At 42.4% G+C, this 27,739-nt stretch overlaps 1 protein-coding gene across 8 annotated transcripts in view; it reads right to left on the bottom strand.

Annotated features, from left to right (window-relative positions):
- Window positions 1–27,739, bottom strand: part of RPH3AL (rabphilin 3A like (without C2 domains)) — a 645,411-nt gene that overhangs the window by 357,651 nt on the left and 260,021 nt on the right. For all 8 annotated transcript variants that reach the window (XM_063953881.1, XM_063953878.1, XM_063953877.1 and 5 more), the window contains 2 exons: window positions 16,802–16,945; window positions 12,014–12,143 (listed from right to left, as the gene is read on the bottom strand). In XM_063953881.1, coding sequence (XP_063809951.1) covers window positions 12,014–12,143; window positions 16,802–16,945 — 274 coding nt within the window. The remainder of the gene's footprint in view (window positions 1–12,013; window positions 12,144–16,801; window positions 16,946–27,739) is intronic.

The raw sequence follows: 27,739 nt of genomic DNA, 5'->3' as shown, positions 1-27,739 counted from the left end.
GATCCACAAATGACCCCACAGTGCCAGATACACATATGCCCCCACAGTGCCAGGTATACATATGCCCCCACAGTGCCAGGTATACATATGCCCCCACAGTGCCAGGTATACAAATGCCCCCACAGTGCCAGATCCAAAAATTCCCCCACAGTGCCAGATCCACAAATGCCACCAGTGCCAGATACACAAATGCCCCCACAGTGCCAAATACACAAATGCCCACACAGCGCCAGATCCACAAATTCCAACGCAGTGCCCCCCCACCCCACCCCACTGTACGGCTCATCGCTGCTGCTGCTGCTCTGTCTGGCGGCGTGTTTCAGCTGTCACGGGGTCAGGGCAGAAAGGAGAGCACGGCTATGATGGGCGGCAGCGGTGTGTAGGACTGGCAGCGGCGGCTCCTGATTGGCTGCCGGTCCGCGAGCTGATTGGTTCACGAACCGGCGGCTGGTTTGAGATCCTACCCGCCGCTGGACATGTAGCTGCGCTCTCCTCCCTGCCCTGACAGCTGAGACACACCGCTGCCGGACTGAGTGGCGGTGTGTCTCGCTGACACAAGCGGTGGGCCGGAACAAACGGCTTTACAGCCTTATACGGCCCGCAGGCCGGAGGTTCCCCACCCCTGGTCTAAAGGGTCTAATTGTGGAAGTTGTGGAATGACTCTCATATACCTCCTGAGCAGATTCCCATGACTATTACCACACAAAAGTCCTTGGGGTAAATTCATTACAAGTCGATTTTTGATTGATTTGTAAACCAACCAAAATCAATCAACATCAATGTTGTAGTTGTGTGTCCAAATCGCTCATTTACTCTCTGTTGGTTTTAAGTGTCATGAGTAAACCGAAGTCAATGTTGATTGATTTTGGTGTTTTATAGTTTGTCACATTTCACCAAAAACTGACCTAAAACCAGACACTGCTTTTCTATTGCCAAGCTACCACATTATTTTTACACCAAAGAGCTTTAGAAAATACCAGACAATTAGCACCTCGGAGCAACAGTAATAGCCTGAATCCACTGTGTAGACATGCAACACATACAAACATATAATTAACAGATTTTATTTTCAAATTTATGAATTTAAAATATAATATACTTCACTTACCCAACAGCCAAACCTCAGGTATTTGGTCTGCTTTAAACTTAGCATAAAGGGGTGACATACTGAGGATTTAGGCATTGTTATTATTTATCACTAGTTATTGAAATAGAGCACACATATTCCGCAGCGCTTTACAGAGAATGCAGTCTTTGGCCATTCACATCAGTCCCTGCCTCAGTGGAGCTTACAATCTATATTCCCTACCACATGTGCACACACTTCACACTAGGGTAAGCACAAGGAGAATATACACCCGCCGCACAGTTAGGGCCGTAATGGGATGAACCAGGATAGCCAATTAGTGCACGCACACATTTTTTTGCTTTGCATCACACATCACAATTTTCTGATTTGCAAAAACAATGGACAATCAAACAAAAAACGTATTGACCTTTATCATATTTATTCCCATTGCCATCCCCCCCTTCCGTGTCCAGGCCATTGATAAAATGGGTAAATGTGCTGTGGTACAGGTAGCCATAAAGGAAGCAGTTTGCAAATACAATGGTGGGAACTGAGGAGCAGCATATGTCAGAATCAGATATATATGAACTAATGGTCTTTTAGATTCACAGCACCTCAAGTGGCCTCTCAAGAAGTGCTCCAGCCTCCATCTGACGCGTTTCGAACCTGCAATCTTTTTCAAAGCTGGCTGCTGTGTCTGTGAGTACACTTCTTTTTATGAAGTTAATTGACACTCCATTTCCTTACACCTGTGACAAGGTTCGGTACTGACTGAAATTTTTCTTCAGATTATAATGTAGTGTCTCTCAAAGCCATTACAGAGTCTAATATGCAGTGTATCAAACAATAAAACATAAAAACTTTTCCCTCATTGTAGCTGGGCCTCTCATGTTTTTTTTTTTAGCCAACTCGCATACCACTTGACTCATCTCGGTAATGGTTACTTTTACGCCAACCTCTCATACATTAATGTCAAGCAGAGCTATTGATATGACTGACTTGTGCACCTTTTCTCCAATCTCAGCAACTAACTTTCTCTAGATCCTTCAAAAATGATTGTTTGCTCCTCTATGGCTCCTCACAAGTCCCTTAGTTTCTGAATCATTTTATGCATCTCAGTTATGTAACAACAGTCTCATGCAAGCTAACTACCACTGCAGATGGGATGCATCTAATTTGCCGGCTGTCAGAATATCGACACCGGAATCCCGACAGCCAACAATGCCGCCAGCCGGAATCCCAGTGCACCAGGGCTATTCCCACTCGTGGGTTTCCACAACACCCATAGAGTGGGAATAGATCCTGTGGTAAGCACAGAGAGCCACTGTGCCTGCAAGGGGACTCTTATCGCTCTCCCCGCTGCCGACATTCTGGCAGGCGGGATGCTGCTGACGGGATATTGACAGCCGGCATCGCGCCCGCCAGTAAAACATACTGAATCCTTGCAGACCACAGTCCCCATTAATGGGGACTGCAGTCTGAGCCCATTGCTTTACAACTTCCTCAGATAGCGTTCCTGCGAGTTACATTTAATACTTATCAGGCATAATCACGTAAAAAATATGTATGTTTTCTAACAAAGAGCAATATCACATAAAAAAAATACTAACAATAATATTAAATGTCAGTGCTTGCATATACAAAATATACAAAGCAATATTTCAGTGTAAGATTTGCTATTCAGTATAATGAGAGAATTGGTGAAATGTCTTGAACTACTGTAGAAAACACATGCTAATGATTTGTTACTATGACATACCCTTGTATAGACTACAAATAACAGATATAGAGGGACATTTCTAGCCAATCTGGCTCTCAGTGTGAACATGAAAAAAATGCACACACCCTTACAAATAAATGTAACTACAGGGGGCGTGGCCTTGCAGGAAAAGCCTACCTTAGACCCCAGTTGTGCCTCTGATAATATATTATGGCCCACACAATAATGCCCCTTACACGTAATGTCCTACAGTTATGCCCCTGACACCATAATAAGCGCCCCATATAATAATGCCCCTTAAACATTATGCCCCTGAAACCATAATACACACAGTCACCCGCTTGCAAAATATGGCACACACAGCAGCACAGCACAGGCTACTTACTTTTAAAGTGTCTGCAGCCTGCTCGTTGTCAGTGGTTGGTGCCCGCATCTCCCCACCTTCTCCTGAATGCCGGCGTCTCAGCGAGATCCCAGCACTTCCAGGTACCGCTGTGAGCGCCTATGACCATTCCCTATTACTAGAGGTCCAATAGGACCACTAGCATGTCTACTCCCAGACATGTGACATGTCGTGACATTTTACACTGTATTACTCACGGACAGGTAGTCCACAAGTAATCCAGCTGCTGACAGTGGCCGCGGCGCCCCGTTCAATCGCATGGCTTGCCCAGCTCTAGAAACCTCACTGCAAATATATACGATATAAAGTAGGTACACCACTTATTTTCTGAGAACCTTTTGAACATTTGTTGAAAAGGAAGAAATCCATTCAGCTGCAAGGAAAAAATTAAGATAGAAACTCGATATATTGTATACTGGTGGAAAAGACATCTAGTATAAAGGAGGCAAATTCACAATATGTACCATCTACTCCCCGATACTTTGGTATCTGACTCGCTGCAAGTTGAGGCATTGGATATCATATTGGAGCAATACAAGATTGATAATGGACAGAATAGTAGTAATACATATACATAGTAATAATGGACATAAGAAATGAAGTGCATATTTAACTGTATTTATTACACTGCAGAAGTAGTGGCTGATAAATGTGTAATCCCCCAATGGACAGTATATTATTGTCTGTATATGGAATCAGCTCAATTTTGTTTGGTGGATCTCAAATTAGGGCATAGTTATTATAATATGCAGTGTACATATCGCAGTAATAAGTATTGTTTTTTCATTCAAATGTATTAATTTAAATCATTAAGAAATGAGCTTCAATAAGTACCCATACTAGCGATCAATAATAGGTAAGAGTGATTGCATTGGCTTTCCAGCTGCACATATGCAATGTAACAAAGAATGCGATGACGATAGCAATAAGAGTATTACAATGCTATATACAAGTACAACAACTTGATCCTCCTTAAATAGGCTTCCACATTCAGTAATAGCATTTGCAAACTGTGGCTTCTTAAATAGGGAGATGCACTATCTCCAGCCAAAACAACACAATTTGGCAGATTTAGGGCTCTTTGTATCATTGATAAATAGACACACTACCCAGTTCTGGAGCCGGTATCCAACCAGATGGCTGACAGTAGCCATGTCGACAAGGTTCAACATGTCGACAAACATGTCAACATTCTCTTATTTATTATTTATTACCAGTTATTTATATCGCGCACACATATTCCGCAGTGCTGTACAGAGAATATTTGCCCATTCACATCAGTCCCTGCCCCAGTGGAGCTTACAATCAATATTCCCTATCACATGTACACACAGACACATTCACACTAGGGTTAATTTTTGTTGGGAGCCAATTAACCTACCAGTATATTTTTGGATTGTGGGTGGAAACCGGAGTACCCGGAGGAAACCCACGCAAGTACGGGGAGAATATACAAACTCTGCACAGTTAGGGCCCCGATGGGAATCGAACCCATGACCTCAGTGCTTTTAGGCAGTAATGCTAACCATTACACCATCCACACTGCCGTATTCTCTGAATGTCAACATGTTCACAATATTGACATCTAAAATGCAGCCATGTGAACGTAGCTATTCTCTGAATGACATTGATTATGGTTAGGCACCACCGGAAGAGTTAGGGTTGCGCAGCAGGGGAGGTCAGGGTTAGACTGCAGGGGGAACCAGCTTGCTATAGTTTATTCAGGATTGTCAGGTTTGTCAGGATGGCACAGACAGCATCAGCATTAGTTCCAGCCTTACATCAGCGAAAAGTATTCCCATGACCCAGTCACTGGTTTCCTTCACTAGTCACTGGGCAAATAACTTTGTGTTAGTCGCCCCACCCCCAACACAAGACCAAACTTATACCGCGTCCCAAGCATTTAGTACCTAAATAATCACATACCTGTACATGTGGTTCACTTATTAGGCTGTGCTGTGTGTGCAATAGAATACGAAGGTTTAACCCTGTCTGTAGCATAATGCTGCCCGAGGTACAACGTCCTTAGACTTCAACGTTTTGGATCAGTGATAAGAAAGCACATATAAATATATGTGCAGCGGCGGCGCCTACCTTTTTTTAGGTAGGGGGGCTTCTGCTACCCTTGACGGCAATGAGAAGAGAATCCTGGATCCCAGCGTCAATACAATGGAGTGGTAGCTTGAGTGTGCATGCACAAACACCCATCTTCTACAGTATAGACTGCATCAGCTGCAGCCTATAGAAGCCGTATTGGGTTGACGACCAGAGACGGAGTGGCTACTTATAATGGCAGTCCCCAGTAGTCTCTCAGCAATACATGGATATGAATAGTTGCTTAAAGGGTAATCCAGGTGATCTCAAGCGCTGCATTCCAAGGAGAATCAGGATACCAGCAAATGCAGAGTATCACCAGGAATGAGGATCAACAAGCTGAACACCAGAGCATGAAGCTATATCTGACCAGGAGGTGATGGCCTGACTGCCTTTTAACCAACGGCAGATTTTACCTATGGGCTGCAGGACTGCAGCCCCCACCCCAGGTAAAATTCAATACTGTAAGCAGTATCAGTGAAGCCAGATGCAGTCCATGACGCCGAAGGCCTACCTGTCAGTCACACAAGGTAGTCCCATTGGGAGGTGTTTCCTCCCTCTAGGACTGCCAGACCAGGCAGCGATTAGCATAGAGCAAGCTTCCTGTAGGAAGCCACTCCCTGCCTTTTGAGCAGCCCAACTAATCCACTGCGCAGGTGCCAGGACCCCGGGGCTGGCTGTGGACTCTCCTCTCCAGGCACTGGGGTAGGGGAAGTCCCCTACGTTTGGTAAGTAGGAGCCGCGGCTGCTTTTAACACACAGACAGACCAATCAGCAAGTTTCCAGAGAGACAAGCTCACTGATTACAGGACAAGCTGCAGCTGCAAGGCAGCACGCAACAAGCAGCTGAGAACCTGACATGATTCAGTGCAACCACTGCTAACATCCCGGTCTTCTAGTGACAACTGGGAACAGCATGCCCTGCAGCTCCTGAAGCTGTGCTCCGGCATCTCGGTCTCCTGGTGACAGCTGAGACCAGTATGCCCTGTGGCTCCTGAAGCTGTGCTCTGGAATCCTGGTCTCCTAGCAATGGCTGGGACCAGTATGCTCTGTGGCTCCTGATGCTGCGCTCCAGCGTCCTGGTCTCCTAACACTGGCTGGGACCCAGAAGCAGGTTGTGAGCCAAGGTGGCTCATAACAGTGTGAAACAGAGTATTAGGGGAGAGGGGAGCTGTAGGCTGATACTTTGCCTAGGGCGCTGAGAAATCTTGCACCAGACCTGAATACAGAAGTGCATGTCTTCATACATCTATTATGTTCAATTTAACTAGAGATGAGCGGGTTCGGTTACTCGAGATCCGAACCCCCCGAACTTCACATATTTTACACGGTTCCGCGGCAGCCTCGGATCTTCCCGCCTTGCTTGGTTAACCCGAGCGCGCCCGAACGTCATCATCCCGCTGTCGTATTCTCCCAAGATTCATATTCTATATAAGGAGCTGCGCGTCGCCGCCATTTTCACTCGTGCTTTGGAGATGATAGCGAGAGGACGTGGCTGCGTTCTCTCAGTTTCTGTGTTCACTGTTCAGTGTGCTGCAAATATCTGTGCTCAGTGTGCTGCAAATATCTGTGCTCAGTGTGCTGCAAATATCTACGTTCTCTGCCTGAAAAACGCTCCATATCTGTGCTGCATTGTGGGAGGACAGTGCAGAATTTTGCTGACCACCAGTATATATATATATATATATATATATATATATATATATATATATATATAGCAGTACGGTACAGTAGTCCATATTGCTCTACCGCTGTGTCGTCAAGTATACTATCCATATCTGTGCTGCATTGTAGTTGTGCGCAGTATATAGTAGGAGGACAGTGCAGAATTTTGATTACCACCAGTATATATATAGCAGTACGGTACAGTAGTCCTTTGCTCTACCTCTGTGTCGTCAAGTATACTATCCATATCTGTGCTGCATTGTAGTTGTGCACAGTATATAGTAGGAGGACAGTGCAGAATTTTGCTGACCACCAGTATATATATATATATAGCAGTACTGTACAGTAGGCCATTGCTCTACCTCTGTGTCGTCAAGTATACAATTCATACCTGTGCTGCATTGTAGTTGTGCGCAGTATATAGTAGGAGGACAGTGCAGAATTTTGCTGACCACCAGCATATATATATAGCAGTACGGTACAGTAGTCCATTGCTCTACCTCTGTGTCGTCAAGTATACTATCCATATCTGTGCTGCATTGTAGTTGTGCACAGTATATAGTAGGAGGACAGTGCAGAATTTTGCTGACCACCAGTATATATATATATATATATATATATATATATATAGCAGTACGGTACAGTAGGCCATTGCTCTACCTCTGTGTCGTCAAGTATACTATCCATATCTGTGCTGCATTGTAGTTGTGCGCAGTATATAGTAGGAGGACAGTGCAGAATTTTGCTGACCACCAGTATATATATAGCAGTACGGTACAGTAGTCCTTTGCTCTACCTCTGTGTCGTCAAGTATACAATCCATACCTGTGCTGCATTATAGTTGTGCGCAGTATATAGTAGGAGGACAGTGCAGAATTTTGCTGACCACCAGTACGGTACAGTAGGCCATTGCTATTGATATTTACTGGCATATAATTGCACACATTAAAAAATGGAGAACAAAAATGTGGAGGGTAAAATATGGAAAGATCAAGATCCACTTCCACCTCGTGCTGAAGCTGCTGCCACTAGTCATGGCCGAGACGATGAAATGCCATCAACGTCATCTGCCAAAGCCGATGCCCAATGTCATAGTAGAGAGCATGTAAAATCCAAAAAACAAAAGTTCAGTAAAATGACCCAAAAATCAAAATTAAAAGCGTCTGATGAGAAGCGTAAACTTGCCAATATGCCATTTACGACACGGAGTGGCAAGGAACGGCTGAGGCCCTGGCCTATGTTCATGGCTAGTGGTTCAGCTTCACATGAGGATGGAAGCACTCATCCTCTCGCTAGAAAAATGAAAAGACTTAAGCTGGCAAAAGCACAGCAAAGAACTATGCGTTCTTCTAAATCACAAATCCCCAAGGAGAGTCCAATTGTGTCGGTTGCGATGCTTGACCTACCCAACACTGGACGGGAAGAGGTGGCGCCTTCCACCATTTGCACGCCCCCTGCAAGTGCTGGAAGGAGCACCCGCAGTCCAGTCCCTGATAGTCAAATTGAAGATGTCACTGTTGAAGTACACCAGGATGAGGATATGGGTTTTGCTGGCGCTGAGGAGGAAATTGACAAGGAGGATTCTGATGGTGAGGTGGTTTGTTTAAGTCAGGCACCCGGGGAGACACCTGTTGTCCGTGGGACGAATATGGCCATTGACATGCCTGGTCAAATTACAAAAAAAAAATCACCTCTTCGGTGTGGAATTATTTTAACAGAAATGCGGACAACAGGTGTCAAGCCGTGTGTTGCCTTTGTCAAGCTGTAATAAGTAGGGGTAAGGACGTTAACCACCTAGGAACATCCTCCCTTATACGTCACCTGGAGCGCATTCATCAGAAGTCATTGACAAGTTCAAAAACTTTGGGTGACAGCGGAAGCAGTCCACTGACAACTAAATCCCTTCCTCTTGTAACCAAGCTCCTGCAAACCACAACACCAACTCCCTCAGTGTCAATTTCCTCCTTAGACAGGAAAGCCAATAGTTCTGCAGGCCATGTCACTGGCAAGTCTGACGAGTCCTCTCCTGCCTGGGATTCCTCCGATGCACCCTTGAGTGTAACGCCTACTGCTGCTGGCGCTGCTGTTGTTGCTGCTGGGAGTCGATCGTCATCCCAGAGGGGAAGTCGGAAGACCACTTGTACTACTTCCAGTAAGCAATTGACTGTCAAACAGTCCTTTGCGAGGAAGATGAAATATCACAGCAGTCATCCTGCTGCAAAGCAGATAACTCAGGCCTTGGCAGCTGTGGTGGTGTTAAACGTGTGTCCGGTATCCACCGTTAATTCACAGGGAATTAGACAATTTATTGAGTTAGTGTGTCCCCGGTACCAAATACCATCTAGGTTCCACTTCTCTAGGCAGGCGATACCGAGAATGTACACAGACCTCAGAAAAAGAGTCACCAGTGTCCTAAAAAATGCAGTTGTACCCAATGTCCACTTAACCACGGACATGTGGACAAATGGAGCAGGGCAGACTCAGGACTATATGACTGTGACAGCTCACTGGGTAGATGTATTGCCTCCCGCAGCAAGAACAGCAGTGGCGGCACCAGTAGCAGCATAACGCAAATGCCAACTCGTTCCTAGGCAGGCTACGCTTTGTATCACTGCTTTCCATAAGAGGCACACAGCTGACAACCTCTTACGGAAACTGAGGAACATCAGCGCAGAATGGCTTACCCCAATTGGACTCTCCTGGGGATTTGTGACATCGAACAACGCCACCAATATTGTGCGTGCATTACATGTGGGCAAATTCCAGCACGTCCCATGTTTTGCACATACATTGAATTTAGTGGTGCAGAATTTTTTAAAAAACGACAGGGGCGTGCAAGAGATGCTGTCGGTGGCCCGAAGAATTGCGGGCCACTTTCGGCATTCAGCCACCGCGTGCCGAAGACTGGAGCACCAGCAAACACTCCTGAACCTGCCCCGCCATCATCTGAAGCAAGAGGTGGTAACGAGGTGGAATTCAACCCTCTATATGCTTCAGAGGATGGAGGAGCAGCAAAAGGCCATTCAAGCCTATACAGCTACCTACGATATAGGCAAAGGAGAGGGAGTGCACCTGACTCAAGCGCAGTGGAGAATGATTTCAACGTTGTGCAAGGTTCTGCTATCCTTTGAACTTGCCACACGTGAAGTGAGTTCAGACACTGCCAGCCTGAGTCAGATCATTCCCCTCATCAGGCTTTTGCAGAAGAAGCAGGAGAGATTGAAGGAGGAGCTAAAACGGAGCGATTCCGCTAGGCATGTGGGACTTGTGGATGGAGCCCTTAATTCGCTTAACCAGGATTCACGGGTGGTCAATCTGTTGAAATCAGATCACTACATTTTGGCCACCGTGCTCGATCCTAGATTTAAAACCTACGTTGTATCGCTCTTTCCGGCAAACACAAGTCTGCAGAGGTTCAAAGACCTGCTGGTGAGACACTTGTCAACTCAAGCGGAACATGACCGGTCAACAGCTCCTCCTTCACATTCTCCCACAACTGGGGCTGCGAGGAAAAGGCTAAGAATTCCGAGCCCACCCGCTGGCGGTGATGCAGGGCAGTCTGGAGCGAGTGCTGACATCTGGTCCGGACTGAAGGACCTGCCAACGATTACTGACATGTCGTCTACTGTCACTGCATATGATTCTGTCACCATTGAAAGAATGGTGGAGGATTATATGAGTGACCGCATCCAGGTAGGCACGTCAGACAGTCCGTACGTATACTGGCAGGAAAAAGAGACAATTTGGAGGCCCTTGCACAAACTGGCTTTATTTTACCTAAGTTGCCCCCCCTCCAGTGTGTACTCCGAAAGAGTGTTTAGTGCAGCCAGTCACCTTGTCAGCAATCGGCGTACAAGGTTACTTCCAGAAAATGTGGAGAAGATGATGTTCATCAAAATGAATTATAATCAATTCCTCCGTGGAGACATTCACCAGCAATTGCCTCCAGAAAGTACACAGGGACCTGAGATGGTGGATTCCAGTGGGGATGAATTAATAATCTGTGAGGAGGGGGATGTACACAGTGAAAGGGGTGAGGAATCGGATGATGAGGAGGAGGTGGACAGCTTGCCTCTGTAGAGCCAGTTTGTGCAAGAAGAGATTGATTGCTTCTTTTTTGGTGGGGGCCCAAACCAACCAGTCATTTCAGCCACAGTCGTGTGGCAGACCCTGTCGCTGAAATGATGGGTTTGTTAAAGTGTGCATGTCCTGTTTATACAACATAAGGGTGGGTGGGAGGGCCCAAGGCCAATTTCATCTTGCACCTCTTTTTTTAAATTTATCTTTGCATCATGTGATGTTTGGGGACAATTTTTTTAAGTGCCATCCTGTCTGACACTGCAGTGCCACTCCTAGATGGGCCAGGTGTTTGTGTCGGCCACTTGGGTCGCTTAGCTTAGTCATCCAGCGACCTCGGTGCAAATTTTAGGACTACAAATAATATTGTGAGGTGTTCAGAATAGACTGGAAATGAGTGGAAATTATGGTTATTGAGGTTAATAATACTATGGGATCAAAATGACCCCCAAATTCTATGATTTAAGCTTTTTTTGAGGGGTTTTTGAAAAAAAACACCCGAATCCAAAACACACCCGAATCTGACAAAAAATGTTCAGGGAGGTTTTGCCAAAACGCATCCGAATCCAAAACACGGCCGCGGAACCGAATCCAAAACCAAAACCCGAAAAATTTCCGGTGCACATCTCTAAATTTAACGTAATAAAAATGGGAAAGAAATCTGTAAGTTTATTTCTAAACATTAGAACTGAAACACACCTGATATAAAAATAAATATGGCTTGTTTACTTTCACAAGAACAATTACATTTATGGAATTACTTTATACAGTAGGTTTACAAATTTTGCTTAAAAATCTTCTAGAAAATGCAAGAAAATTGATAAGCAGAATCTGATTGGTTGCTATGGACAACAGCTCCACTTCTAAAAGCCTGCACTTTAATAAATATACCACCAAGAGAGAGAAAACAAAAAGATGCACTGTAATACAACATGGAACTAGGCTTACCTTAGCATGAGTGACATACAAATACATATATAGTTACCTTTTTACAGTCTTGACAAAAGACAGAAGTGGTCCCTAGCAATCCAAGTTGCTCCCCACACAACAGGCACTGCGACATCCCATTTCCCATGACATTTTTCCTCATGTTTTCTAATCTCTCAACTAGACGTCTACAAGTAAAAACACATGATCAGGAAGACATTCCATAAGATGGCTTTAGATAATATAGGGGTTGATGATTCAGAGTAAAGAGTGGAGAAGAGGATCAGTGGAGAAGTTGCCTATAGCAACTCATCAGCTTTGACTTGGCGTTAATCAAGTACATTCTATAAAAGGATAGGTAGATTCAAACTGGTTGCTATGAGCAACTTCCCCACTGGTCCACTTCTCAACTCTTTTCACTGCTTGATACATCAACTGCTTTGTCACAAAGATACTGTACAATACATTATTGCTATTTCTGGTTCCATTTGCTAAACACAAGCTAACCAAAGGGAATATTTTTATCACATCTCAATATTTATAGTACAATGTGAATTCCATTGTCATTAATTCATGTCTTAGTTCTTTATTCTGTCTAAGGTACTCCCATGTCCCAAATAAACTGCTAAAATTGTGAGGGAAAAATGTACAATTTATCAGATAATACTTCTGTTATATATGTATAAGGAAATCTTCCATAACATTTAAATCAGAATAAGCCTGAGCAGTGCACTTTGCGCTCGTGTAAAATTTTAAATATTCAGATTGTCTATCAATCAAATTTTTTTTTTAAATATAAAAAACTTTTTTATGTGGAAGATGATATAAATGGGTTATGTTGTTTAAAAAGTGGCATTAGCATAAAATGGGATCACTATAAAATGACAAGAGTTTCCGTATAAATGTATAGCTCTGGTAGTAAGGTTTAACAACAGTACATAATATTGAAATATGATATAAAGCTTTTATACCTCAAATAATAAGATTTTCAAGTGAAATATATTTTTCCCCCAGAAGATGGCACAATAAGACACATAACTGAGAAAATTAAATCAAAAGGTAACTAATATGTGCTGTATAATTTTGTTCCTGTTATCTTGTTATATACAAGTAACAAAACAAACCATAAACTTCTGTCAAATACATCATTCCACTCATTGTTTGAAGTAGTACATTCTATTAGTAAGAACAACTTGATGTGGTGGGTGGTTTATGATTATTGCAAGAGCCTCTTTACTGGTCTTCCCTTAAACAGACATTCATCCCTACAGTCTATTTTGAATGCAGAATACGTTCATCTCCTGCTGCTCGGCTAAATACTTCTACTTACACATAAGGCTATAAACCAAACTACCCTAACATACATCTCTTTGTTTATCTCTAAATATATCTCCCATCTTAACCCTTCCATTCTATGCAAGGTCCGAGACTCTCATCCACACATATTGGGGTATATGCAATTGCGGTCGAATTGCCGCAAATGTCGAAAACCGAGGCATTTTCGACACACAAAAAAATTCGACAATGCAATACAGTACTTTTCGACAAAAAAACGTCCGTTTCAGATTCAACTTTTTGAAATTCGACAGTTGTCAAATTCGACATGTCTGCAATAGTAAAAATGAGTCTTTTCGACAAAAGTATATTCAATTGAAGAATGTCGATTCGACAACAGTGCTTTTCGACAGTCATTTCGTCAATTTCAGTCCGCCTCATTTTGGTGGCGGAATCTAATAAAAAAAATTTAAAAACATGTTTTTTTTGTGTGTTTTTTTTGTTGATAATAGCATATCTATTTATATTAGAAGGGAGTATCTACTTGGTTTGTCTATTAGGAACCACAAGTATTATTTATATATTTTTTTAAAGAATATATTTTTTTTTTTTACTGACTAAAATAATATGAAGAGATCAGAGCATGTTTTTCAGTGGGAAGGGGTGGGAATGGGTTAAAAATCAAGAAAAAAAATGCGTGGGGTCCCCCCTCCTAAGCATAACCAGCCTCGGGCTCTTCGAGCCGGTCCTGGTTGTAAAAATACGGGGGGGAAATTGACAGGGGATCCCCCGTATTTTTACAACCAGCACCGGGCTCTGCGTCCAGTCCTGGTGCAAAAATTACGGGGGACAAAAAGCGTAGAGGTCCCCCGTATTTTTAACACCAGCACCGGGCTCCACTAGCTGGAGAGATAATGCCACAGCCGGGGGACACTTTTATACCGGTCCCTGCGGCCGTGGCATTAAATCCCCAACTAGTCACCCCCTGGCCGGAGTACCCTGGAGGAGTGGGGACCCCTTAAATCAAGGGATCCCCCCCCCCTTCAGCCACCCAAGGGCCAGGGGTGAAGCCCGAGGCTTTCCCCCCATCCAAGGGCTGCGGATGGGGGGCTGATAGCCTTGTGTCAAATAAAAGAATATTGTTTTTTGTAGCAGAACTACAAGTCCCAGCAAGCCTCCCCCGCAAGCTGGTACTTGGAGAACCACAAGTACCAGCATGTGGGGGGGGAACGGGCCCGCTGGTACCTGTAGTTCTACTGCAAAAAAAAATACTCAAATAAAAACAGTACACGCACACCGTGAAAGTAAAACTTTATTACATACATGCACACTTACATACACACATACTTACCTATGTTCACACGAGGCTCGGTCCATTTCTCCATGTAGAATCCATGGGGTACCTGAAAATAAAATTATACTCACAAAAATCCTGTGTAGAATCTGTCCTCTTCTTTTTTGTAATCCACGTACTTGTCAAAAAAAACAAACCGCATTACCCGGACCACGCATTGAAAGGGGTCCCATGTTTACACATGGGACCGCTTTCCCCGAATGCCTGGACCCCCCGTGACTCCTGTCACAGAGGGTCCCTTCAGCCAATCAGGGAGCGCCACATCGTGGCACTCTCCTGATTGGCTGTGCACGTCTGAGCTGTCAGACGCGCATAGCACATAGCCGCTCCATTATCTTCAATGGTGGGAACTTTGCGGTCAGCGGTGAAGTTACTCGCGGTCACCCCTGGCCCTTGGATGGCTGGAGGGGGGGACCCCGTGATTTAAGGGGTCCCCACTCTTCCAGGGTACCCCGGCCAGGGGTGACTAGTTAGTGATTTAATGCCACGGCCACAGGGACCGATATAAAAGTGTCCCCCGGCTGTGGCATTATCTCTCTGACTAGTGGAGCCCGGTGCTGGTGTTAAAAATACGGGGGACCCCTATGCTTTTTGTCCCCCGTATTTTTTGCACCAGGACCGGACGCAGAGCCCGGTGCTGGATGTAAAAATACGGGGGATCCCCTGTCAATTTTTCCCCCGTATTTTTACAACAAGGACCGGCTCAAAGAGCCCGAGGCTGGTTATGCTTAGGAGGGGGGACCCCACGCATTTTTTTTCTGGGTTTTTTAAACACTTTTGTGCCGTCTAAAAAGTCGAATCCAGGACGCACACCATCAGTCAATTGGTCCGTTTTTCGACAGCGGGACTGTCGAATCCGTTTTTTATTGAATATGTCGAATTTGGGTCCCGGCGGAAGGGTATGTGACTGTCGAATTGTGTCAAATTTAAAAACGGTATACCCCATTGCCTGCTGCCATTTAAAGTTATAGGACTTTGCCGGGCTGCACTCACTCTAGTCATCAAACTTTCATATTTCAATACTTCCTCCGAGAGATAACTTTAAAACTACTATACAATGTAGCCATTTAAAAGACAAGGTTTTATGCAATTGCACTTTATAATTTGGGACAAAACCGTAATAAAATAGGACTGGGTAATAACAGACAGACATAGAGGTAAGAACGAGGAGACTGCTTGAAACTTACAATCCATATAGAAATAGGCATTTGATATATGAGGATAGGTGCTACATACTGTAAATTGGTCCACCCAGATTGCAGAGTTTCTTGTAGGGCTAGGTTCAACAGTATGTGTAAGTGTAAGTAAAGTTACAGTATGTGTTGGGCCGTGTAGAGTGCATGTCATTTTAACTAGTTACCTGCCCATCAAAATGACCGAATAATATAACAGTAATGTCATAGCCGTCAGGCGCCATCTAGTGGCCGCCAGTGTGCAAAACACTTGAATCCCCCCATAAAGATGAGGAGCAGTGTTAGCCTTTTGTTATATAAGATCCAAATAACAAATATTAGCATAGTAAAATGTAAAAATACTATACAATGTTAAAATACTATACTTTGTAGATATTTAAGCACCTTGCAAGGGCCAAAAACCTTGCATGGGGAAACCTATTTACAGAAGTGTTCGCACTCACCAGAGCATTAAGAGATAATAACGTTTTAATGCATGCTGTACCAATCTTCTAGAGACAAAGTCTAGACTTTCTATCTAGAGGATTGGTATGCATTAAAACCTTATTGTCTCTTGGTGCTCTGGTGAGTGCCCCTTTCATCACTACGTATATCTATCTGAACTTAAACTTGGTTACAGTGGGGAGCACCCCTTATATTGAAGTTTTCAGATGAAGATATATATGGAAAAAAGTATATATGGAAAAAAGGTAATATACTGTATATTCTCTATCACACTACTCTATAATGATTGAATCTGTATTTTGCTTTTTAATGAGTGGAATCTCTGGCTATACAATGTTCTATAATCATCTCAAGGTGCTTATTTCCACAATAGCTGGATAGGTATGTGTAACAAGAAAAGAAAATACAACACTAGAACAGCGCCATTATATTCTTTTCTCATGGAGATCTTAGAATATAATAGAATTTTTGGTTTAAATAAAAAGTATTAATCATTACCAATACATTGCAATGTGAACATTAATACAGCTGTAATTTACCTCTGTTGTTAATGCAGTTTACAGTTTAACCCTGGACATACCCAATTCTCTGCTGCTCCAGGGTATCCACTTTCTCAGCTCTTCTGATAACTTGTACAATTGATTCGATTTCATTTTGGTTTAGACATTGATTTTTCCTCTGCCTGTCTGTTTGGTAGGTGTGTACTGACCAGCCTGTCTGCAGTCTGCAATTTAAGCAAAGATGAGTTTAATATAAAAAACAATAAAATAAAACAAGAAACCTGCTATGTATTACATTTTAGACTAAACTACTTATTGCAGCTACAATTTGCACTTACACATTTTTACGGTGTATTCCAGGAATTCAATGTCTATACGGTTTAAGCAAAAAAATAATAATACTATTATTATTATTCTTAGCAGTAGTATAAAATGATTATATTATTATTATTATTATTTGTTATTATTATTATTATTATTATTATTATACTTTGACCTATAATCAACTACATTATCAGCCACAAATTTCCTATTCTGTAGGGATTATTATTATTATTATTTTTTTTATAGGCTAAATACTGTATGTGTTGTTATTGTCATTAACAAACACTTCCATTTGGTAATATCAATTGCTTATTCAAAGAGCTGACTGGTTCTCAATAACGGGTTTGGTATGCAATCCCGGTTGTTGGGATACCAGTGGTCACATGACCGACACCGGCATCCCGACATTGAAGATCCCTCTCTCCTACCCTCACCCTCCAGGGGTAGCATCTTGGGCAGCTGGTGGTGGTGGTGGTGGCGGCTAGGCTATTTTTTTTTTTATTTTTTTTTTTGGGGGGGGGGGGGTGGCTAGTGCAAATCCCACCAGTGCCTAACCACCCTAGTGCCTAACCCCGACCCCCCTAGTGCCTAATCTAACCCCCCCTAGTGCCTAATCCTAACCCCCCCCCCCCCCCCCCCCCCCCGGGTTTAACCCTCCCCACGCCCCCATCCCAGGCCCTAACCCTGACAGTGACCCTGATACTTACCTCGCCGGTCTCCTTAGTGGTGTTGGACTTCCAGCATCAGTCACATGACCACCGGCATCCCGTCCTTCGGGATGCTGAACGCATCCCTTAATAACAACGCTGTCAGGAACAATCTGTGTGTAATTTGTAATATAGTCAAATCTGTTCATGTTTTAGGGAGTTGAATACTTTTGCAAGCCACTATAGAACAGAGTTAGACGCAAAGGCTATGCAGATGGATCTCGGGGATTTCAGCATACTGTGCATACATCAAAGAAAGAATTCAGCGACTGAACATTTGCTGAATCAGACTTAAGCAGAGTTTGTTAGAGTATAGAGACAGATCAGTCCATTTAGAACACGCTACCAATGAAATGGGCGTTTCCGGACAATATCTGGACGGCCACCTAGCAAACGGACAGATTTGTTCCAGTGGTGACAAATGCAGCTGCAGATGGAAAACAGTGGGGATATAGGGCCTAATTCAGACCTGATCGCAGCAGGAAAATCTTTCTCTAATGGGCAAAACCATGTGCAGTGCAGGTGGGGCAGATATAACATGTGCAGAGAGAGTAAGATTTATTTTGTTTCTGTGCAGGGTAAATACTGGCTGCTTTATTTTTACACTGTAATTTAGATTTCAGTTTGAACACATCCCACCCAAATCTAACTCTCTCTGCACATGTTATATCTGCCCCACCTGCAGTGCACATGGTTTTTCTCATTAGAGAAACATTTTGCTGCGATCAGGTATGAATTAGGCCCACAGTTTTCATATGCAGTTACAGAGTCTCAACATACAAGGGCAGATTCTCACAGTAGCTAAGGTGGACTAAAGTAAGTCCTTATATAAGTTTTTGTTTTTAAATTCTTATGGAGGTCATCCTCATTTGAAGCGGTGTATAGAATATTCCAATACGGATAATGTTTTCCATCCGCACATACATTTTATACTAAGGGTAGGCAGTTACCTTACTTCGGACGGGATATACTTAGCCTAAAATGCGGCTCCTCTGTATGTGTAGAGGGACTTCCAGATCTTAAACTCGGAAGTCCTGACATCGCAAAGGACCGCTCTTATTGGGAGAGCTGTCCTTTGCACTACTATGCAATATTAATCGCATATGTACGTAAGTACATATGCAATTAGTGGCCCTCATTCCGAGTTGTTCGCTCGCTAGCTGCTTTTAGCAGCATTGCACACGCTAGGCCGCCGCCCTCTGGGAGTGTATCTTAGCTTAGCAGAATTGCGAACGAAAGATTAGCAGATTTGCGAATAGAAATTTCTTAGCAGTTTCTGAGTAGCTCCAGATTTACTCAGCCATTGCGATCAGTTCAGTCAGTTTCGTTCCTGGTTTGACGTCACAAACACACCCAGCGTTCGCCCAGACACTCCCCCGTTTCTTCAGACACTCCCGCGTTTTTCCCAGAAACGCCAGCGTTTTTTCGCACACTCCCATAAAACGTCCAGTTTCCGCCCAGAAACACCCACTTCCTGTCAATCACACTTCGATCACTAGAACGATGAAAAATCCTCGTTATGCCGTGAGTAAAATACCTAACTTTTGAGTAAAATAACTAAGCGCATGCGCTCTGCGACCCTTGCGCATGCGCAGTAAGCAACTAATCGCAAGATAGCGAAACTCGGCAACGAGCGAACAACTCGGAATGAGAACCAGTATGTCAGTGGTAAGTGGCAGGATGCACCGCATCGCTAATGTGATGCTTAGTACATCCCGCTCATCGTCATTTTTTTATAAAATTCAATTATTATTTTTTAAATCCGCATGACAACAAGATACAGTCAAACTTTGGAATTATTCCACAAAACATAAAGCAAGCAAAATAAACAAAACAAACAAAAACTTTAAAAAAGAAAAAGTAGACTTCCGGTGGGCGGGACACCCAGCGCGGCCGCTTTTTACATGGGCTCTGGACCTGGCTGTATAAAACAGCTTTAAAATTGCAGCTTTACCCGAGGATTTCTTTCATAAAGCCACCTACGTCTTACCTTAAGCCTTGGGTTAGTTTTTTTTTTTTTTTTTTTTTGAATCTGGAGCCTCTTCCTATACCCCGGAGTCAAGCCTGTAAAGTTACAGGCGCTTATGACCGCCCGCAGCCATTTTAGGGTGCGATTACTGGGGAGTGTCTGATAGCTTCTCCCGCTGGTCTACACTCACTCTTAAAGTTTAAACGCTTCTGAGACTACTATATTTTATAATTCCTGCTATTTACAGCTGTAAATCAGTTCCCCTGCACTATCTACCGTGGCCTTCACTTTCCCTGTGGTGCCTACAATTGCGGAGAGAGTGATCCAAATGTGCAGTGTGGGTCTCCTACCTTACGTGGTCCATCTCCCGCAGCTCGTGATTAGAGGATTGGGACCCTTCAAAATCCGGGATTGGTCTCCCAGCACTCGCTGCAAGTATCTGCTGTCTCAACGGGAGGAATCCGCTTTCGTGCAGGAGTGAGGCTTTACTGAGATTTGGTCAAGATAAGAAAGAATGGTGAACTCTGGCGCAATGGGGTTGGTCAGCCCAATCAAATCCCTATACCTGCCCACAACACAGGTAACAAATACAATGAGAAAAAGGAGTAAGGGAATGTGATCAAGGGCGCCCAAAATTTAGGAGGAAAGTCTGGAAATAATGAACATCATAAAAAATAAATAAATGATAAAAACATGAAATAAATGTAATAATAATGGTTGCAACAATACTTATGGATTCTTCTAGATATTCTTAATCAGTTGTCCATCTATGGTTTAAATCCTCAGAAAGTCCTCAGTTGATATGTGAAAACAAGAATTTAAGAAAAAAACCAATGTGTAGTACAATTAATAAGGAAATGTCTTAATAAATGGTGTCCGGAAAATGAGGCCCTGGTGAATAAGGGGCTTGATAGTAGGAAGGATAGATTCTCGCCACCAATATTCTCAGAATTCAAGACGTACCAAAACTCACATATTGTGAAGTAGGAACAAACATATAGCGGTATCTTTATTTGATCGGATAATTTTAGGTACAGCGTACCTCACTCACATGTCCAGTAGATGTTCTCCACATATAAAGGTATCTTTAAAAATCTTTAAGAACGGTCCAATGAAGTGAGTTTAAAAGAAAAAGGTTTTATTTGACATAAGTCAAAAAATAATAAAATTACAGGTAATTACAATTTGACCTTGTTCTTCGGGCAAAGAGTGGGGGTGTCGGGAGATATGGTTGGAAAATCTCCAAATACAAGAAGGTAGTCCGGAATCCCCTCTGTAAACAGGCACCCCCAAAAAATACCTTAAGATGGTCAAAAAACCTGTTTGAAAGTGTGAATCCACGCTCAGCATGCACCAACGCCGTTTCAACCGTGTAGGTCTTTTTCAAGGTGTATGTGCTGAGTGTGGATGGAGGCTATTTAACCTATCAAACAGGAAATGATCATTTTGCAATGCATGATGGTAAGAAACGTATTTCATCATTCTATTGTTTATAACAGTGAATATAAAATGAGGACAGTACTTATAAACTAACAGCTTATGTGTGTGTTAAAAATGTGGAGTCTCAATTCTGACTTTGAGTTAAAATGGTTCTTGTAAAACACCTCCTTTTCATTTTTTTTCTCTCTTTCTCCTTTTTCTTATTTATGCATAAATTATCGTTATATGTTTATCCTCATTTATCTGCCATTACATGTATTTATAATTATGCTGTATTTTGAGACCGTTACATTATTCCAACGGTATTGTATGTTTTAACTTTATTCACCGATTAACCATATCAAATACATGGCTTTATTGCAAAAGTCTGGGTGGAATGTACCATTGACACATTCCATTGCCACGTATCCACCTAACACTGCTTTGTGGAACGCAATCCCCGCCGGGTGGAACGCATGGCCTCGCTTCCTGCATGTGTCACGTGAAACCGTGGTCATTTCCGGTTTAGCGCATACATTCGGTGAAACGCACTTCCGGTTGTGTGGAACGCATGTTCCCACTTCCGGTTCATTTGGAACGCAACGCGGACCAAGGCAACTTCCGGTCCAGCGGTTCTTTCTCCTTCTTACGTTGTTTCTGTTTAATTAGGTGCAGCTTTATAAAACTCCACATTTTTAACACACACATAAGCTGTTAGTTTATAAGTACTGTCCTCATTTTATATTCACTGTTATAAACAATAGAATGATGAAATACGTTTCTTACCATCATGCATTGCAAAATGATCATTTCCTGTTTGATAGGTTAAATAGCCTCCATCCACACTCAGCACATACACCTTGAAAAAGACCTACACGGTTGAAACGGCGTTGGTGCATGCTGAGCGTGGATTCACACTTTCAAACAGGTTTTTTGACCATCTTAAGGTATTTTTTGGGGGTACCTGTTTACAGAGGGGATTCCGGACTACCTTCTTGTATTTGGAGATTTTCCAACCATATCTCCCGACACCCCCACTCTTTGCCCGAAGAACAAGGTCAAATTGTAATTACCTGTAATTTTATTATTTTTTGACTTATGTCAAATAAAAACTTTTTCTTTTAAACTCACTTCATTGGACCGTTCTTAAAGATTTTTAAAGATACCTTTATATGTGGAGAACATCTACTGGACATGTGAGTGAGGTACGCTGTACCTAAAATTATCCGATCAAATAAAGATACCGCTATATGTTTGTTCCTACTTCACAATATGTGAGTTTTGGTACGTCTTGAATTCTGAGAATATTGGTGGCGAGAATCTATCCTTCCTACTATCAAGCCCCTTATTCACCAGGGCCTCATTTTCCGGACACCATTTATTAAGACATTTCCTTATTAATTGTACTACACATTGGTTTTTTTCTTAAATTCTTGTTTTCACATATCAACTGAGGACTTTCTGAGGATTTAAACCATAGATGGACAACTGATTAAGAATATCTAGAAGAATCCATAAGTATTGTTGCAACCATTATTATTACATTTATTTCATGTTTTTATCATTTATTTATTTTTTATGATGTTCATTATTTCCAGACTTTCCTCCTAAATTTTGGGCGCCCTTGATCACATTCCCTTACTCCTTTTTCTTTACTGAGATTTGGAACTGCTGTCATAGTGCAGTGGTGCTAACTATTGCTGCTGAGTGGGAGTTGTGAATGAGGCTGGGTGCCGAGATCGTCTGTTGTGAGCAGTGAGGTGCTGTGGAGATCCATGCTCCTATTACCCACAATATTGTCTGGTGTGGATTTGTTCCAGTGGTGGTGATCCTGCTGAGCACTGTAGCAGTAGTAAGGGGAGAGGTTGCAGTCCATTCACGGCACCTAAAAGGTCTGGGGCTGCCCTCCTTCCTAGCCCCGACTTTGCCTTACAGGTACTGGGACATTTCTTTTAAGGGAGTTCTATACATCTAGTTTGGCTGGATCTTTCCTGGCATCAACAAAAGGCTATCCTGTGATCGTATCCCTACGTGAATATAAGCATCATCATCCAGCAATCACCTCAGAAACTGGGACTTATTGTCAGAGGACTGCAGCAACGAACCTGAACTTTGATGGACTTTTGCCTCTGCTTCCAAGCTTTTATTTTTTTTATTACTATTTTTTTTCTCATACGCCAATTCTGGTCCAAGTGTAGTAATCATTGACAGTCCAGTAGGACTCCATCAACCCACCACCTTGAACTGTTGCGTAAATATAGTGTGCTTTAACGTTTATTTCATGTCCTCTGCTGCCGTCTAGTGGTGGAGCCTATAATTGCGGCTGCTTATTATTTGCTTTTGAGAATACATAATACTATATATGTGGAATTGTAGAATCACTGGGCTCTATGTTAATTTCTCTGCTGAGATACTTCACAATCTGACTCTAGTGAATAACTTGCTTATTTTGGGGTTATTTTTATGTTATACATTTTAAGTGGTAGCTGGTAAAATGTCTATACATGTGATTCCTCATTTGGAGATATGCACTCCACTACCCTCTCTCCCTCCTGTTTCATCAGGGGAGACGGTCATATATTCTTTGAATGACACAGAAGCTTTCACCACTCAGTTGGCGGCAGAGCTGTCAAAAATCTTAATACTCCACATAGAAAGTAAATTCAACTGTTTGATGTCTCTCTTTGACCGTGACTTGACACCTTTTGATGACCAATCTCCTTGTCTGTCTATTTCTGTACAGTCGCAAGGAGACTTTGAAATTGCTGGCTCATCTACTGCTAGCCGTAGAACAGAGTTAGCTTCTTCTATGCCCACATATATTTCTGAGGCTGATGCCACTACTTCTACTCCAACACCTTACCGCTATAGTAACTTTCTCAGTTGTGCTCCAATCCCTGACTCTCATCTTGCTGACAATAAAGACATGCATATTGAATTGGGAACATCCTTACTATGTACTACCCGTTTTTTACACTGCAGGAAGGTAAAAGGTGAAAACATATCTAGTTTCACTGACCCACACATGTTGATTTCTCACTTGCCCACTGGGTTGTTGCACTGGTTTATCAGAAAAGAAGGACCAATCTTATATGTACCACTTTTATTCCAGGGCCCCCTAGGCGCTGTTACTTGAATAGTTTGTTATTTGCTCTCACTTTATTGGTCTGATCATATATAACATTCACTAAAGATTTTGACTATGGCAAATGACACCAAATATATTCCTGTTGGTTCTGTATGCATTAGCATGTGGATCAGAATATGACCCTTATGCATGTGTATTACACCTAACATCATCTTATTGTTTCCGTATCCATCAGCATATGGATCAGAATATGACCCTTATACATGTGTATTTCACATTTGGTCTTATAATATTGCAGAATGCAAATTACAGTACATACTGTATAAAGATATTTTATTTTTATTTTTTTATTTTATTTTGGTAACACCACATGCTTGTTTGGTTATGAGTCAGAACCTAACTAACCTAAATTTAGGCATGAATAATGTTATAGAACTATTTCATATCCTTAGTTATATGGTCTGAATAGTCCATTTAATGAAAAGGGTCCGCTGATATTATGGATCGAGTCCAACATTTTTCTTCTTTTTCCTTCCCAATTAATATTATAGGATTCATTGCTTTTACTCTCAAACAGTACTGATCCATGACTATTATATTTCTACATCTTACTTTTTTGTTTATGTTTGTATTTTATGCTATATTTTAGTAGTCAGTTGACTGTTCCCAGGACGCGGGCTGCGGTTGCAGCTCCCGTTCTTCCTGTTATGGTTGGAAAATTAGGAAACTGGAGTGTTAGAAGCATTGCATCACAAAATCGATCTGTGTTAAACGTCTGTTCCATTTTTGCTCTTTCTATGTGTATCTTAATGAATATTTGTTATATGTTTCGCATACTGTACCTCATATAACTTGTCAACCACTATGAGCTGTACTTTGTATTATCATATCTGTTAGACTGTAGTTCTCCTCAACTCTGTATGCAGATTATATACTGCTTATGTACCTTATATTGATGCACTTGCTTCAATAAAAAAATATATTTAAAAAGAAAAGAAAAAGTACACCGGTAACATACAACACCGGTAACATACAGAAACTGGTTATAAATATTTTTTGTAAAACAATACACATAATAAACAGTAATAACACACAAACATAAATCAAAATTGAGACCTAAACTCCATGCCTAAACATGTAATAAGGAAAGTTTAAGAAGGTAACTTAAGGTAATTCAAGATACTGTAGCGTATTTTAAGCACCCACTGTGTTTACAGCTGCTCTACAATCTGCTCTATATTTGCTCCATCCAAACCACTTCATCAACGGGTTAGCAGCTGAAGTAGAGTAGGAGACTCCCACTGCTTCAAATCACAATGGGTTTGTACTTTATTTTCTGTAGCGTCAAGATTTGGCAAGATATCCGAATGCCAATAGCAAGCAAAAAGGAAACAAAAAAATATGGCACATCACATACTTGTCACCAGAGGGTATGTCCCCATAGTAGAAATGAAATAATACTACAAGAGGGTCTGGAGTAATAGAAGTGCCAGTTACTCTACAGATAAATACAAAAGCTTGATGCCACAGCTGTCTAAGCTTCGGCCAAGCACAGAAAACATGGTAGAGACCTCCAACCTGACCACAATTTCTCCAACATTGATTGGAAATCGAAGGCCATATTTTATGCAACCTTTCAGGAGTCAAATATATCCAATGAACAAGTTTATAAAACAGCTCACATGTGAGATACATTTAGAAAAGGTAAAATTTGTGCAGAATAAAGAGCCCCACTCATCTTATGTAATAGAATTAGAAAGATCTGTTTTCCATTTTAATAAGGCCGGAAAAAGGAACCAAGTTTCTAGGTACCATACCACCAAGACATGCTTTTCTTAGACCTAGCCAAAAAATGTTTTACCACAATATATTTTTGGATGGCGACCAAACACAACAAACTCATATAGGAGACAATGCAACCAGTGACGCAATTTTAGGTACTGAACTTGTAAAAATCTCTAGGTGAAATAGAAAACCGCTTTTGGAGGGATGCAAATGATAGCAATGAACCATTACTTATTACATCACCCAGGGTTCGACGCCTAAACACTTCCATGTTTCAAAGCTCAAATCAGGAATCTGCCTAGCAATAGCATTTAAAGAAAGGTTAGTTGTAGGAAAGTGGAACTCATTTAACCAAGAAATGGCTTTGTGTCAAGTAGCCACTGAGGCCAATATCGCCATAGGTAAAGAGGGTATCTGTGACTTACAGAATCGTGGTAACCACAGTAGATCAGATAATAAAAAGGGGTGAACCGTACTCTATTCTAGAATTAACCAAGGTTTAGGGTTATCTACAACAAACCAATCCACAAGTTGGCTCAGGAGGCAAGTTATTTGGTATTTTTTCAAATCTAGAAATCCTAAGCCTCCCTCTGTCTTAGGTAAAGACATGGGGGTCATTCAAGTGTGGACACAAACCGGCGGTTGTACGCATATCAATCAATTTTTTTTGCCGCAGTACGCAGCACAGTGAGTGATTTGTGAGTGCAAAAGCAGCTAGATTTTAGTCACAAAGTGAGTGACAGGAAGTCAGTGTTAGGGGGGCGGTAACGGGGAGTGGTCATGCGAACGCTGGCATGTCAAGGTAGTTCGGACAGCGTTTTCTGGGCATGCATATATTAGAAGCTGCAATCACACTTGCTACTGGAGAGGCCTGTGCGTCCCTGGAGAGAATCTCGGCCTGCACATCTTCAGAGGGACTCAGACTCTGCATGGCGACAATGTAACCAATGTTTCTGCAATCATGCAGCGCCATATTCAAAAGATGTGATCGCAGTGGGCGTCCGTTTGCACGGGTTAGCTTCTGCCCATATTAGCATATAATTGCAATGGGTTGGGGCTGTAATGCCGGCAGTCAACATCCTGACCACGGGATCCCGGCTGCCAGAATGCCGGTGGGGGGGGCGAGCGCAACAGAGCCCCTTGCGGGCTCAGTGGCTCGCCACAGGTTCTGTTCCCACTCTGTGGGAGTCATGGACACCCACAAGTGGGAACAGCCCATTGTTTATATCATGTACCATGCTTATTATATCATAAAATTCCAACAGGTAATAGATCGGGCGCTTAAGGTTGCTGCACCTCTAATGCTGCTGCTAATTATAGTGGGGTAGTCACACCCAATTAAATCAAAACACAAACAAACAAATAGCAGCGCTGATAAACTTGCTAATACATACGGATTGAGTGAAAAATATTCAATTTAATATAGACGGCAATCATTAGCCTATTAAAACCAACATACACAACTCATAAAAATAATTAAAATGGGTCTCAATTATAATTGCCTCTAATAAACAGTCCGTTCCTATTTAATGAACTGGATAAAGGAACTGTCATCCTTGGGTCATCACTTGCCAAATTTATTGCCTATATCCGGACCAGAACTGGACTTCCACCCTTGCAGATAAAATAAGGAAAGATTTTTTTACATCCTACAACTTCCAACCTAAGGAAAAGGACACCGCAAAGCATTGAGGAATCCGCTTGGACACTTACAAACAAACTACCA

This window comes from Pseudophryne corroboree, chromosome 2 (assembly GCF_028390025.1).
Source record: "Pseudophryne corroboree isolate aPseCor3 chromosome 2, aPseCor3.hap2, whole genome shotgun sequence".
Taxonomy (NCBI): domain Eukaryota; kingdom Metazoa; phylum Chordata; class Amphibia; order Anura; family Myobatrachidae; genus Pseudophryne; species Pseudophryne corroboree.
Note: the sequence above shows the minus strand (reverse complement) of the source record. Positions and strands in the feature narration are given on the sequence as shown.